This window comes from Delphinapterus leucas, chromosome 15 (assembly GCF_059928025.1).
Source record: "Delphinapterus leucas isolate spDelLeu-1000000601 "Yukka" chromosome 15, BTC_Dleu_Yukka2, whole genome shotgun sequence".
Lineage (NCBI taxonomy): Eukaryota > Metazoa > Chordata > Mammalia > Artiodactyla > Monodontidae > Delphinapterus > Delphinapterus leucas.
The window spans coordinates 3,007,072-3,023,505 of NC_143143.1; the positions used below are offsets into that span (position 1 = coordinate 3,007,072).

The window sequence follows — 16,434 nt, forward strand, 5'->3', positions numbered from 1 at the left end:
GGAAACCCGAGTTCAAAGCCGGGCTCGCTGGTTACTCACCACGGGACCATGAGCCTCGGTTTGCCCATCTGTTCAGTGGAGCCAACCACTCCACCTGCCTTGGTAAGCAAATGAGCTAATCTGTGGGAACGCACTTTGCATTCACTTATTATCATTCAGACATGTGCTTGTAGAGGCTTGACCTTGTTTTGCTCGTTCTTTCAGACTCTCCGTGGAAAGTGCATCTGTCACACGTTGGCCCCGAGATGACAGGCGTCACCGTGCGTGGCCTGACCCCAGCTCGTACCTATCAATTCAGGGTGTGCGCCGTGAACCAAGTGGGCAAGGGCCAGTACAGCGCAGAGACGAGCAGGTGTGTGACACGCACCCCTTGGAGAGGCACAGGGAGCCTAGGAAGCATCGAGTTAGGCCATCAGCCACCACCCCTTAGTCATATTGGGGGAAGCAGAGAGGAAGCACAGTGGCTCGCCGGGCTAGCCAGGGGGTCCTTAACTGCCGAGGGGAGTTTCTTAGGCTTCTGCGGTGCTCTGGCTGTGCCAACATAAATCATTCCCAACCGCACAGCCCTCGGTTTACGTGAGATTAAGAGCTTGCGGTGTTTCCATGCCCTTTGTGTACCTGACTGCCAGCAAGGTGGGAGCTGGTGCCACCGTCTTGACAGGTACACACTGAGCAGGTGTCGGCAGGAAGCCAAGTGAGCTCTGGCGTTTCCCTGGTGGTCCTGATGCTGTCCCCCGCACCAGCCGCACCTCCCCAGGCCGGGCGGCTGCTTTCAAGCCTGTTCAGATGTGACGTGGGGAAAGGGCTTCATCCTGTTTCAGTGTGCCCTCCCCAGCGCACCTGAGCTCTCAGTGGGCTTGTGCTATAGAAGAGTTGAGAGATCTAAATGACTTCTTCCAAAATGTGGGAGTTTGATATGAGAAATATCGAAAGAGCCGAAGGAAACAATCGGGAAGGAGCCTCGGACTACGGCCCGTGAGCTGCCTCACTCACACCCGTGATCCTTTGAGGAGCGGAGGTACCACGGGCCGTTCAAACAGCATAAGGTCACCTCCCACGCCTTTCTCGTTGCTTGCTGAACTGATTTTCTATTACGTTGATTTTTTTGTAACTATTTCATGCACGTCCTTTCAGTTTGATCAGCTGTGCGTTTTGCTGTATTCATTGCTCGACTTGAGTAAATAGTTAGGCTCAAGGTTCAGCAAGGTAGAGAATGCGAGCGAGGACCCTTCGCTTCTGGGGCTGACCTCTCTTCCCCTCCCGGACTTCTTTTTTTAGGTTGATGCTCCCTGAAGAGCCACCCAGCGCTCCCCCGAAGAATATAGTGGCCAGTGGGCGCACCAATCAGTCCATCATGGTCCAGTGGCAGCCGCCCCCGGAAACAGAGCACAATGGGGTGCTGCGTGGGTACATCCTCAGGCAAGTAGCCGGTGGTCGGCCATTTTTAGACTGTCCTTATAGAGAGTCAAGTGTCTGTTTTGCTCAGGTCGCAAACTCAAATGTCTGTAGGAGCCCAACAGTAACCGAGAGACTCAGGCCAGCAGCGAGACTCTAGGGACTGGTGGAGACGGCGGCAGACCAATGAGAACAGGCGCCTGTGGGCAGCCTCACCGGACAGTCTCTGCAGTCAGCCGTGATGTGCACATGCAAGAAACCGCTATCAGGGGTCGCATTTTGGCAGAAGAATGGAGGGGAAATATTACGGGTTGGGAGCAAGGTGTGCTTATTCAGTGTAAGTCCTTTCACTCTTAAGTTTTTACCAGGGGCGTGCATTATTAAGTATAATAATTTTTAATTAGGAATAATGCGGTTGGTTTAATTATAAGCCCGTTTTTGCCATGCTAGTGCGTTGTTCAGAATTGCCAGGTTTTCCACTGTTACAAAGAAATTTTTAAATCCAGCTTTTTACACGCACTCTCACCGTTTTTAAAAATTGGGAATGAAATCAATGTATTTTGAAACACAGGGCAGGCCAGACCCTCACAGCTATGGAACAGATGTGGCCCGAGAGTGGCCGGTTTGCTGTCTCTGCCCCCGTGGGGAGGGGCGCTAGGCTTCTGAGCACGTTGAGTGAGCTGTACCGGCACCGACTGGGTTGACTGAAGGAACCTGCTTTGCCAAAACCGCTGCTAATTTTAAGATTGCAGCAATAGTGATCATTTGAGTGGTTTGTTGACACAAGTAAAAAGAAAACAGTAAAGCAGTATTAAAAGGGTAACTATTAAACCTCTTCTAATGGACCGTGCAGCTGTGGCCGTATCTGTTACCAGCCTTATGGGGCAGGGACCATGGGTGTCCGTCATTACCGTCCTCCAGATGCCCAGCCCGTGCCCTTTCTAAAAGTGTGATCAGAAAATACCAGGTTAACAAAGGTCTTAAGTGGAGAAATATAGTCTCTTAGATCAATGTAAGAAATCATGAAAGAGTTGCTTCTTTAACTCCATATCTTTGCATTTGGGAGATAGCTCATTCCCTATGTATTTACATAATCACCCACTCATGGTTTCATACGTGTTTATCTTTATGCCTGTAATATTTACCTGTCACAACCATTTCACCGCTATTTTGGAGTTTTTCCTCGAGCGTATGAAGTATCCTCTGAACACAAGCCAGATCATTATCTCCCTGAAGAGGTTCGAGTGCGGCCCTCCCCAGGGGTGCACGAGGGCTGGAGGACTGATAGCACTCAGGGCCCCCTCGGTCTCCGCGCCCCTGGCCGTCCTTCCCCGTTTCAAAGGGGACACCGCGGATCTGTCCCCTGCGGGCAGGGGGCGCCTGTGGACTCTGGTCCTGTGGATGCTTCCAGACAATCCCGTTTCCCTGGGGAAAGCAGCCTGGTGCTTCCCCTGCTTGAGGCTGGGGTTTTCTGTCACGTTCCTGCCCCTCACTGCTCACCCCAGCTGTCGCCCTTGTTCCGTGCTTATCAACTAATGAAAATAATTGGCCTCCCCTCCCAGACCAGCCCTTCCTTCCCGTGCTTGTCATCCGTGCCGCCTCTGTCTTTTTTTGAGCACATGGAGGGAAAAGTTTCCTTGCGCTCCGGCTGCCAAGTAAGGACTTTAAAAGTAGCCCACAGAACCAGAACCCGGGGCATGGAGTTTAATAACGAAATCTCTCTGATGTTACGAGGCCCCATCAGGGACTGCACATTTTTCTATTTTGCGGGATTACGACTGTTAAAAGGATTTTCTGTGATGGTATCAGTCAAGTCGAGCACCGGAAAAGAGGGCATCTGTGTTTGCAGGGGCTTGAATCAAGAAAGCCCTAAGATGAGGGTACACTACCCAAGGCCTGTGAATATCCAAGTTTTCAGAAATCGAAGACCCGTGCCAAAATGAATTTGCTTGGAAACATTTCCGAATAATCCTCCCATCTGCAGATCAGCTCTGTTTGCAAGTGTGTACCCTCTGGGGCACAAGTCTCCGTGTCAGATAAACAGCACAACCCACGGAAGAACAAAATGGAAACAAATAACTGTTGTCGCTCTGGCCATAAGAATTAGTTAGAGTGTGTTCACAGTAATAAAATATTTATAATAATGGGCAGGGTGTTGCTTTGAGAGGAGCATAGGGGTTACGTCCTTTAAAAGCATTCTCCTGTTTACTTCTGTGTGAAAAATCATCTCGTTCTCTCTGAGACGGTCTCCTGGGCAACGTATCCGGCCAGTCAGAGGACGATGCCCTGCACTTCTGTTATTAATTATGACCTTCCCAGACATCCCATGAATGTCACAAAAGCACCCTGAGCCGCTGGTCAGAGTGGACCAAGCTGCCTGCCTCGAAGGGAGAGCTGCCGTCTCCAAGACGTGGATTCTGCAGCACGTCACACACAACCTCACACAGTGGGGCCTGGGAGAAGGTGTGCAGCACGCTTGGTTTCTCATAGCTCAGTGTTCTCTCTTAGGATGCTTCCTACAAGAGCAGTGTTTCCAAAGGAGAAATGTGTAGGGGGTGCTTTACACTGTCACACCTCCTGTGCACCCACTGTTTCATTTTATTCTTACAACAAGCCTGTGAGATGCCATCATTATTATGTCCGTTTAGGGAGGAGGGAAGCAAGGCTCAGGGACGTTAAGAATTTGCTTGAGGCCACCCAGCTCCTAAGCCTTCTTCCCAGCCTACGTCTTCTGAGCTGATTGCTTTGCTTTTCCCTGGGATGTGTATCAGATAGCGGAGTGAGCTCTTCAGTAGCCGTGCCCGGCTTGTGCCACGTTGGTTACCCATGATCCTGGACACCAGTCACGTGCCACGTTACTCTGGGGTCTGGTGTGGGTGTGAAGCCAATATTTACCTGTTTCAAAATGGCTGTCTAATTGTCTCAGTGCCATTTATTTTAAAAGTTTACGTTTCGTAGATGGGAAGTATCTGGAACGCGGGTTATTCCACACCAAGCCTTCCTCCTGTTGTCCCCTGCCTGGAAGACGGACCGTCCCGTTATACTTCACGTTCTGTGAATGGCACCTCCACTTGGGGCAGGTAGTTCAGGAAAGGAGTGTCAGCTGAGTAGGATCGGAAGTTGATGGGCTACAAAGCACAAATGGGGTTTGATCCCCTAACTTCCGTCTTGGCCCGTCGCAGAGCGCCGCTGACCGTCACCAGGGCCCTGCAGGGCCCGCATCCTGCTGCTCCTTTCAGGCGGGAGTCGGGGAGGCCTTGGGCCTTTGTGCTTTTCACAGCTGGCCTGCTCTCCAGCATTTCTGCCTCCTCTCCACAGTCCTCACCGCGTACAAGTGGCCTGTAGCAGGAAGGGACAAAAGACTAGTCTCAGAAAATCCTGATTTTCATGGACTGCCTTTTCAGCCATTGTTCCCTTTGGAGGGCTGTTTTCCATTCCAGGCCTGAACTCCGGGGCTCCTTCTGCCGGTCCGCCTGCGTCCAGACGCTCCGCCCCTGGGGACAGCGCAGATGACTGAGCGGGACTCCGCAGGCTTGCTCAGTGTCCGGGAGGGGCCTGGAGACCCCGGCCCGCTGAGGAGAGTGGACGGTCTCCTGCTGCCACTCTGGGCTCGTGCTCTCTTCCCTCCCCCACCGAGCATCAGAGCCACATCTTCCTGAGGCAAGAACCAGCTCTTGGATAGAGATTCGTGCTTTTGGAAGCTGCCCGATGACTGAGGAAGTTACGCCCACTGCACACGCCCCTCGGTTTACCCAGGGCAACTGATTCACCTCTACACATGCAGTCGTGGAAAACGCTCGCTACTCAAAACAACACTACAGCAGCCCTTTCATTGTACAAATAGCAATGTCCTAGCTAATACGTTTTCTGTGTCCAGAGCCGTGTATATGTCGCTGTTTTAAATAAATACAACTTTAAATCTCTGCCATTAGTCCACTAAAGAGCATACACGCCACTCCTTACAGGTCCCCTAAGAAGCCACTTGTACTTAGCGCCAGCCTAGTATTTTAGGAGGGTGAATGCCTTTGGAAAGCACTCATTCTGACTCCGGGACTTGGTGAGCAAACCCAGCGGGGAGCTCAGCCCAGGGACACCGAGAGACCGCGCACTGCTCGTTTCCTTCCCTCCCTCATCGCAGTCGCAGGAGGAAGGGCTCGCTCAGATAGATTTACAGCCACACCCGCTAGAAATCACGTCTGGAATTTTGGGCCCTAAGTCGCTGTACTCCCTGGACAAGTGGCACTTAAAAAGCGACCATCTTCCCTGAACCCTGACATAGTTGGAATGTCAGTTCCGTTGGCCCAGAGCTTATAATCACTGTGAGATTAGGTTACACCTTTGTTAGCGGTTGAAGTAGAAGCAGTGTCGCCTGACGCTGGCCTCTGGCTTTACTCTTGTTTTTACTTCCGCTTTCCTCTGACCGTGTGGAGTGACTTCAGGTAAAGCCAGTTCCTTGCTCAAGTCATCTCCCCTGGGTCCGCCGCAGGTACCGCCTGGCTGGCCTGCCCGGAGAGTACCAGCAGAGGAACATCACCAGCCCCGAGGTCAGCTACTGCCTGGTGACGGAGCTCATCATCTGGACGCAGTATGAGATACAGGTGGCCGCCTACAATGGGGCTGGCCTGGGCGTCTTCAGCAGGGCGGTGACCGAGTACACCTTACAAGGAGGTAAGCTTGCTTTCCCCCGAGGCTGCAGAATCGTCGCTGGGGAGCAGGATTTGCAAAGTTCATCTGGAGCATGCTCGCAATAAAGATAGCGTCCAGTCCTCCAGGGAGTGGTTAGAAGGAGAGTGATCACGTATTTAACTTCATCTCTCTGTCTGTTCCAAAACTATAGCAAAACCACAGAAGGGAAACAGATACGATTCTAACTGCTTTTTTCTGGTTACTAAGGACAGGATGTATCTACACACATCCTTTAACTAGTCCACTTATTCTGTAAAAGGTCTGTGGAATTGGCTTTTCCTAAATGGAATAACAGTATATTTTGCAGTGAAGCTGGCTGTGGAGTCCTGTGTGAAACTGTGAATGTTTTTCAAAGAGGATGAGTATTTAGTATTTTGCTTTTAATGGTGTAATACAATTATTAGTAATGAAATTTGCAACTTGGCGCTCTCCACCCCCCCCCACCCCTGCTTTGGTTTACTTTTCAAGTTATACAAGCAAACAATTTACTAAATCAATAAAAACTCTTCCCCACACCCACCCCCCAAAAATGACCAGGCAGAATGTCATAAAGCCAGTGGGACTTACATTTAGGTGCTAAGACCCAACCCCATTATTTTCAGTTATTTCCACTGGTTTTCTGGAGGATCCGGGTCTTAGCGCCAGGAAGGGCTGGGCACTCAGAAACCTCCTCCATGTCTGCATTTCACTTTCAAAGCTCTTAGCGGTAATAAATAGACCCTCTCTCAACACAACCAGGTGCGCCCCAGAGCAGCCCAGAGCCTTGCCCAGGGAAGCAGTTTTCCCACAAAATCTGAAACCCTTTTTCGTTCAGCAATTTTACCCTCTCCTGACTCACAGGTGTGATTTTATTTGCTTAGGCGTTTTTATTGCTACCAGGCCTTGACCTTTTTCAAACGGTAAGGTTTCTAACTGCCCACTTCTCTCCCCAAATCATGCCTGGGACCTCATGTTCCTTGATATTACATGCTATCATTACCGTCCCGTATTGATCGGCTGTCTGTTGTCATCCGTAAGTCCATAAATCCCCCTTTATGAGTTAAGCGCCGTCACCGCTGCGTTCACGGTGAATAGGAGAAATGTTTAACATGCAGGACGACCGGGAAGGGGCTGTTTATCTGCTGGTGATTCTTGCTCACTCACTGAAAAATGAAAGTAGCTGAAACCCTGCACAGTCCATGCTTGCTTTAATTAGTCTGTTTCATAAAATAACAATAAATTTGGAAACGCTTAAAATGACGATATCGCTGTTAGTAGTCCCCGTGGCTGTTCACTGCGACTCTGCTTCCTCGGGTTACCGGTGCGTTTGCATTCTGTGCTGCCGCAGGCTCCGCTGGATGGAGAAGGGCTGCGAGGCTGTAGGGTCTGCGCGGGGGACCCGTGGAAGGTTGAGGGCTGTGAGTGACGTGGTCAAAGCGCCGTATTAGAAGAGGGGCCAGTCGGCGGGTGCGGGCGAGGCGGAGGGGAGCTGAGGATGCGGCGGCGGCTCGAGACAAAAGAGCGATAGCGTGGCCGTGAGGTGATGAATTCCCCCATCTCTGGCGCTGGCCGTGAGGGGGGCGAGGGGCGTGTTCGCGTGCTGCTTCATGGTTTTCAGGGCAGCTCCACACGCCTTCCCTCTGCAGTGCCCCCGGAACCCCACCCAGACTGCAGGGGGCCCCGCGAGCCCTCCGCCAAGCGACCTGTCCGGTAGGACCGGGGCCGGCCCCTCCCTCAGCTTGCTTGCAGTTTATGGCATAGGACAGGACACGTTCTGCTCGAATTGAGCTGGTCTGAGGTCGCTCGGCTAACACACGGCGGAGCAGCGCTAACGCTGGGTCTTCTGAGTCGAGAGCTCTGTTTTCTGGGCGCCGTCAACAGCCTCTGCTGCCAGTGGGACCCACGCTCGCGCGGGACTCATTGTCCATGCTCCTTGTGAGCCTTCCAGGCGCCCACAGCTCAACAAGAGGGAGCAAAGCACGTTAACTCTGTCCTTGAATCCGTGCTGCCGCCCAGGACAGGACAGTCACAGGAGAGCTTTAGACACAAGGTCGGGAAGAATGGGGGCAAGTGTGGGGGGACGTGCGGCTGGCCTGGCTCTGGAGCAAATGACTTGGTAAGCCGGGTGAGGAGCCCTCTGACTAGAAGGTGGTACGTTGGGAAGAAAACGGCACCATCGAGGGGCGTTGAGTAACTTAGGGAGATGGAGATGAGGCTGGGGCGCTTGTGAGATGTCTGCACACGCACAGGCACGCACGCACAGGCACGCATGCACAGGCACACGCACTGCACACGCGCGTGCACAACGCACACACATGCATACACACGCACGCAAGCTCGCGCACACACATGCATACACACGCACGCAAGCTCGCGCACACACCCCTTTCTGTACACGTGGCCCCAGAAACGGCCCTTTCCTGGAGTCTGTAAGGCCTGATTCTTACTATTTACTCCTTATCTGCCTTCAAGAAACACAATAACTTTTTTGAGCCTCTGCTGTTTTCATTTGTAAAGTTGTGACGTGTCTACCTGCCCTGACTGCTTTAAGGGCAGTTGTGAAGCGAAAACAAGGCAATGCACGTGAAAAGCCTTTGAAAACGCTGAGCTATGATACAAACACCCGTGTTGTTGTCTGTATTCCTCCTTCCACCGTGACAATGACCAGTATGTACTGCGGTATTTGAATGTTTCTGTACTGGTAGTTGTACAGAAAGAAATTTGGGGTTATTCTGTCTGCTAATAGTAAAATCGAGAACACACATTCAGGGATTGATGTGAGCACCTACTGTGTGCTCAAGGTTGGGCGATGGGCCAGGGCAACAAGAGTGGAGGGGATACCTGTCTCGTTGTCAAACCTGCGGGCTTGCAGCCTCGCCCGGGAGCAAAGACTGACATTTGTGAGACAAGATCAAGAACTAGAACAGAATCCAGCCTCATTCACAGGCAGTGACTCCCCATTTGCCCACAAGATAGGCATTACTAACGTGCCGTAAAGGCTTTCCAGCCGAGATGCCCCGAGGAATATGCCATTGGTGGGAAGGCATCCCTGAGAAGGGGCTTTACTGGGACTGCACCAGGGAAGTAAGTGTAGCCGTCTGATTTGGTTAGGAATGGAGTCCCGCCGCTAGACTCAGACCCAAGAGGACAGTAGCTTAACTGAGGTGGAGGTGTGTTTTTATCTCTCTCATACCAAAAGAGTGGGCAGTGGGCGCTACAGGGTCACAGTGGCACCTTTATGGTCAGCAGAGAGTCAGGCTCCTTCCTTTTGCTTTGCCATCATTAGCATCTGCCTCACGGTGACAAGCTGACTGCTGCGGTGCCAGCCGTCACGTCCACACCCTAGTAGGCGGAAGGCATGGGGTGTGCCTCGTGGCCTAGTAATCAAGTGTGCCCACCTCTGAAGAGCGTTCTTAGAAGTCCCATCTGCCGCAGACGTATGCTTACAATTCATGGACTGTCTCTGTGCCCGAGAGCCTGGAAAGGGTCTTTCAGCTGGGTACATTTCTGTCCATTATGAAGGAAGGAAGGGGGCGGGGAAAGTGGAGGGCAGCTAGCAGTTTCTGCCCCGCTTTGTATGGTGACTCCTGCTGGGGAGTCAAACCCAGAGGATGTAGTTACACTTTCTAGATATAAAGTTGTGGGACAACCTGTCTCATGGCTGCTGCATGAAGAGCGTCTCATGATCCTTCATAATCGCGCACATTGGAATTAGCAGAAACTGCGAACCCACAGCCCCTCCGGACCCCTCGGCCTCAGCCCTCAGCTTGGCGGGTCTGCTCGGCCAACAGCCAGACACGCGGATTTGCCACCGGTGACCCTTCCCAGCACCTTGTGCGTCCCAGTGCTGTTAGCGGCCATTGCCGAGAAAGCCTGGGGGCTGAGTTGGCCCTTGGAGCTGAAAAGGGAATAATGAAAATGCTTGTATATTAAGGAGAAAATAGTAACTCATAAGATTAATTGTCAGCCTAATTTGGGAAATTATTGGAATGTATATAAACATAATTCTGGAGTCCATCAGGAGTCAATCACGGAGGAGCAGGAAGTACTGGCCTTGGGAAGAGTGAAGCTGCAGTCCAGCCAGACTCATTGTCGCTGTCCCTGTACCGCGTGGCAGGCTTGATCCATCAGGCGAAATGAGATGTCATTTATCTTGACTTCAATAAGCCTCCTCTCGAGAAGGTATGGGAACGCCAGGAGAGCTGGTGGGGCTCCCCCTGCCATTAGGGGGGCGTGTGGCGTGTTAGACCGTCACTCGCAAAGAGAACTTATAAATAATGCAGGGTCGGCCGGGTGCAGGCACGCAGCGGCAGGAACGTGGGGACGGGAAGGCTGCTGCCCAGGGGACGCAGTGGCCTCGTGCTCCCGGAGCACGTGGGCTTGGCCTCAGAGGCATCTTTTTCCAGGAAGCTCCTAAAGGAAGATACGTGAGTTATTCCTCCCTTGAGTTCAGCCGAGTGTGATATTGATCCCTGAAGTGATTTGAACCCACTGTTCCACCTGTCACACACCCCGGGTTTCTCTTCAGTCCCATTCATTGTTAAGATACAATAAAAACATCTGCTTTGTCTGCTTTCATCCTTTAAGGTTTGGACACACAGGGATTATTTAACACAAACTTTCTCACCTCCCGACTTTTCATATCCCCCCCTCATCCCCCACCCACCATGATCTTGCCTGCCAATCCCATTTGATAGATTTTATTAGCAGGGCCTCACGACCTTCTCTGCTCTAGAGAAGAATTTTAAAATGCGAGAGATTAATTTACACACGGAGCAGCAAAACTCTAATAACAGCTCCAGCCACGCAAACTTTCCGGGCGGGGTCGGGGGAAGATGGGGCGTGGTGCGTTCGTCACAGTGGCCGTGGCCTAAAGTTCCACAATACGGGAACCCACTCGTCAAATTTCCATTGTGATTACCCAAAATGAATGAAAAACAGCTTAAGTTTACTTGAGAATTTCCTTCAAACCCCTTCCAGAAAGCAATATGCTTTTAGTTTCAAGTAGAAAAAGCCGTAGAGTCTAAGTTCTGCATGACTAAACGCGCAGTATAATTACAAGCATTTTTCTTATTGCCAACGTCTGCTTCAGCAACTTTCTAATCATCTAGTATGGGAGGATAAAGCACTGCGGTCATCTGAAGCAATAAGTGGTTCAGATTCGATGCTGATGCAGTGTTTGGTTCCAGTCAGTTTCTGTTAAAAATTGTTCGACTAATGGTGAAAGGCACATGAAGAAGTAAGGTGACCGCAGAGGTCTGAGGTGAGCCTCAGTGTGGAATCCTACATACTGTTAGGATATGGATGTAATAGGTGATGGTTCCATCCTAAAATAAGCCAGTGAGGTTAGCAAACTCCTATCCCTTCCTTAAATGTATCCATAGAAATGCAGATGTTGGTTTTTCTAGAAAGGGTCCAAAGACAAATTATACTATAAACCATCATTTTTGAGCATGCCAAGGTTTTAAGTTTTTCTGGTTTTATTTCTTTATCATTTTTCTTCTTGTAACAGGTATTTTTGTGCTGTAATGATTTATTCTGGTTTTAGACCATTACCTTCTAATGAAGGAGAAATCTTTCATATTTAAAGAGAAATGGAAAAAAACATTTGGTTATCCACATTTCTAAAACATTAGTAAAAGCCCTTAAATGTTCACTTGGGCTTTGCAAGGTTTTCTAAAGTAAGGATTATAAATGAACACTCCGTTTGCAAGCTCCATTCTTATCTCCTCTTGGGAAATTCTCAGTGTGGCATAAATGACATTGCACGAAAGATTTGTGCAATCCTTAAGACTCTCTAGACCTCAAGCTGCGCCTACAAAACAGGATAATGTTCAGAATCTCCCAGCATCACCTAAAACACTACTGAACAAAGTGATATGGGATATTCCATTAGGTATGGGCTTCATTTGGTCTTTTAGAACTTTCAGGAAAGGAAAGGATAGGAAACGAGCATTTTAGGGGAAGCCATTCTATGCCAGTTTCGCTGTGCTGTGCTCCCCACTTACACGCATTATCATTTCGTCAGTCATCCCCCAGCCATCATGTGAGAAAAGCACCACTGTCCCTATTTTACAGAGAAAAAATGGAAGCTCAGAGAGGTAACTAACTTTCCAAAGGTCACGTAGCTCGAAAAGGCTGGAAAATGCTAGAATTTATGCTTTTGCTTTTCATTCTGCATATACCAAACACGGACATAAATTACTTCCAGATTTTTGGTGCTTATGTTCACATGGCAAGTGGGTTTGCAGTAGCTCGTGGACATTTTTTACTGCCATCCACAATAAGAGGTCTGTTTTACATGGACACCCAGGACACACACACACACACACACACACACACACACACCCCTGAAACAAAAGACTCATAGAACAATAGTTGCCCTGACGGTGTGTGAAGTTCTTTAATATTTTCTATTGTATTCCATTCTGTTTCACTCTCTTCTCCTTTAACAGATGCAGGCTGGGATCACTAAATTGACTTCCTGGGCTGCTGCTAATGCATTTCTAACCTGCAGTTTTGAAAAACACTGAATTTAAGCAAAATACAGGCTGTTTGGTTCAGCTGATCTTGAATCCCTTTCAGAACAGGCTTCTGCTGGCCTGTAGGACACATCAGGGTCAGGGCTGAAGAAGGCTTCGCAAGGGAGATACTGCGAAAACCAACACTGAACGACCAAACGGGTCTGCGTGGGGCTTTGGGCAGGGGTGACAGGCCTGGGCACAGAGCTGAGATCTGGGGGATGGAGGAGGCTGAGTTCAGCACCTATATCTGTACAGACGGCCTCATGGGACAGAAGGGGTTTCCGGGGTAAGACTTGCCCTTCAGCTGCTGCTGGAAGATACAAGGAGCGATCAAACCCGTCTTAAATTACTGTGACCAGCACATTACGGACTGGGCTTCCCTACAAGCCTGTGAACGCTTCAAGGGCAGGGGCTGCGTCTGATTTGTCTTATTTATATCTGTATCCCTGAATCTCCGCGTGCAGCACAATGCCTGGCCTTCTCCCCCGAGTCTTCTGCTTGTCTTAGAAGGAGAGCCGGGGTCCCTGCTCGCCTTGCCCCACACATTGTACCTCCGCAGCCTAAAAGCTGGTCCCAAATGCTTTCTCCTCAATGCCTGGCGCATGAAGAATCGGGAAAAATAAGCTCAGAAAAGGACGCACAAAACTCTTCAAGTGTTTAGATATTTTCTTACGCTGGCCCTTAAAAAAAGATCCTTGAGCTTCTTTGTCCAAGATTTGTTATCCTAATAATGTGTTAGGAACGTTTAATGCAGTTAGGACATTTATTTACGTGTATCAAAACCGCAAGAACCGTCACAACACAAGAACTCAGCCGTAGCCTATAACGATCTGGAATTAACAATAACGCCCAAAGCACAAATTGTAATATATTCGTCCCCACAGCAAAGTGTAGCCCGTGATTCTTCCACATAGTGATCTGCTTCTCCCCTCTCTGAAAGGCATTTAATTCTGTGGGGTCACCTGGAGAGGGAGATGCCTGTGAATTCTGGGTAGATACCTCAGTCCCTGATACTAGCCATCATATGCTTTTAGGATGAGGAAAATCAGGGTGTGTGGTTTGTGGTGGAGACCTGAGGACCCACGCTCCCTTCTGTGGTGTGGACGTTGTTGGGAGCAGCTGTCCTGCCAGCGGCTCCGTTGCCAGTGAGTGGAATTTGAGCAGAAGTGAGGAGGTGCTCTTCTAGGCAAGGGAGGTGCCCTGAATGCTCGCCTACCAGGCTGCTCACAACCAGGAAGACTGACCTTGCCCTGTAGGGCGATGAGAGATGAACTGCTATTGTGTAGGACACTGAGTTTCCACAGTTTACCTGTGACAGATAAGGTAGATAAGGGATCTCGGGGAGATGCAGCTGAGCATGTTAGCATATAGAAATTGTGTCGGGCAATGCACTGTAATTCCGTTCTGTGCTAAATTCAGCTAATTTTACAGCATTATCAGTGGGCCGTTAGCATCTATAGGTTGGGTTTGCACCCGTTGATACGGGAAACAAGCAGGAAGCGGAAGTCAATCACTTTCCTACTACAGAGGCCACGCCCACCTGTCCCATGAGACGTTGTGAATTCCCTGCTGGCACGTCACAGCCTCAGTTTATTAATTTTATTTGGCATGTTGTGACTCTCCCAGACACCAGGTAGCTCCATGGTCGGTGTAGGTTTCTTTCAATGAACTGTTACTTTAAACTGTTTCTGCCGTTTACGTAGATTACAGAGAAGGTGAATTTTAATGATCAACTAGAATTTACTCGGAGATCCTGCAAATAAGCTTTACGTAATCTGCATGATATTGTTTGAGTACTTGAATGAAAGAGCAAACATGAAAACCACTGGCGTCTCTCTTTTCAGCTGCGGAGACTGGTTCAGGAAAGGTGCTGGCCTGGCAGAGTCTCAAATTCTGTGCATTGTAAATAGCAGTAGACGTTCCTGGAAGAAAAGGTGGAAAAGAGTCACTAGGAGTCACCTTTGGTCACTCAGAAGGGGCCACATGATACCAAACTCATTTCCTTTTGGGGGAGGGTTACCGAGTCGATGGATCCAAATAGTATATTCATTCGGTGGCTTGATTTCCACTCGTTCATTCATTCATTTATTGACTCAGTCAGCACCCCGTGGCTAAGAGGGGGAATGTGGATTGGGTGATAAAGTAATTAGATGGACTCCAAGGGCTCAGCTTTGCCCGAAGAGTGTCATTCACTTGATGGACCACCACTGTGAGGGTGACTCCAGTTGCAAAACCCATCAGTCTTCTGGGCTTTTCTTGGTCAGCACTTCTGTCAGTGACTTGGAGGGGATGGAGAGGACATGCCTATCAAACATGCAGGTGTCACAGCTGAGACGGGCCATTCAGATATTCTGTCCCTGAATCAGAAATAAAAATAAACTGCTGTGTTAGATTGATGGCTGAAATCAGGCTGAAACATAAAAGGGATAAGCCAGACACTGCATTTACATACACACAACCAGCCATGTGACAGAGGGAGGGAAGACGGGACTTGCCAACAGTTACCATAAAAAGAGTCAGGGAGGTGAGTTGAGCACAGATCCAGGGAGAGCGTTGACCGTCATCTTGTAGATGACACACTTCCAAATCAAGGCAGATCATAATGCCACAGAATCCTGTTTGGGTTGGATGCCACCCTGAGGGATGGTGAGAAATCGGGGCCTCTGCAGACGGGGATGACCAGCATGGGCAGTGCTCTGTCAATCATGTCATGTGGGAAACGGGAGAGAAGCGGGGTGTTTACTTGGCCCATGGGAGCAAAGCCCAGCTGGATATTTTTGTCATTTTCATTTAGCCTAACAGCTCTGTGGGCAAGGAGACAAACAGGCATCAATAGGCAGCAATTGTGGAAGGAAGGGTTTCAGTTCCGAGCAAGGAAAGTCCCTTTACAGCGTACAGCCAGGGCGCAAGTTGACTAAAGAGCGGGGAAGGCATCTAAGAAGCTGTGCGGCCAGCAGCTGAGTGGCTGCCTGCCGGAGGAGTGGCAGGTGGGCTCCCGCAAGGACAGGTTGGTGAACCCCAGGACCTCACGGTGCTGGAAGTATACCTACAGGAAAAGGAGGGTACAGAAATAGAAATTAGGCTTCTCATTGACTTTGAAACCATGTAAATATTGGGTTGGCCAAAAAGTTCATTCAGGTTTTTCCGTAAGATGTTACTAAATTATTTTAAAACATTTATAAAAGAAATTCTTAAAAACAGAAGGCAAAATGAAACGAATGATCATAGTGGTATTTTGAATTGGTGACTTAGCCAAATGGAAAGTAACTATTTCAAGGAACTTTAAAACATGACAGTTTGATTGACAATCCCTAGCACAAAACCAGAATCAAAAGCTGGAGGAAAAAGATAAAGGTCAAAAGCTGCTTTCAGCAGCCATGTTGGTAATGGTAGTGCTGGCTTTGGTTTCTTAAGGTACAACTGTATGAGTATCGTGACATAAAGCAAATAAGGATTATGTGGATGTTAGGAACTGAGATTTTTGGCAAAGTTGAAGCTCTAAATTGGAATTGGCAGTACGATGATTTTATCTTCAAAGAAAAAAAGAATTTCTTGTAAAAAGGCCTGGAAATAAGAACCAACCTAGTAGCACCGAGCTTCCCAGTAACCCCCCAAAATAAACAGGCTTTCTTGGGTAAATGGATGATTCCATGTCAGGGACAGGCAATAAATAATATATAATATAATATGTAATTCCAAAAAGTAAAGAAGCTTATCAAACACTAGTGAGGGCTTGTCAGGAAGACTCCTGTACCACCTTGAAGAGGCTCCCACTCGTTAAAGGTGGAATAATGTGAGAACCAATAGTAATAACTGCAGTGAACTGACGTGTTCCAAATACATTTCAGTG

At 49.3% G+C, this 16,434-nt stretch overlaps 1 protein-coding gene across 1 annotated transcript in view; it reads left to right on the forward strand.

Annotated features, from left to right (window-relative positions):
* The first annotated feature begins 245 nt into the window (after nucleotides 1–245).
* LOC149747360 (protein sidekick-1-like) overlaps nucleotides 246–16,434 on the forward strand; it is a 75,937-nt gene continuing 59,748 nt past the window's right edge. Inside the window, exons 1-3 of the mRNA XM_089895463.1 lie at nucleotides 246–352; nucleotides 1,279–1,419; nucleotides 5,882–6,063. Coding sequence (XP_089751589.1) covers nucleotides 246–352; nucleotides 1,279–1,419; nucleotides 5,882–6,063 — 430 coding nt within the window. The remainder of the gene's footprint in view (nucleotides 353–1,278; nucleotides 1,420–5,881; nucleotides 6,064–16,434) is intronic.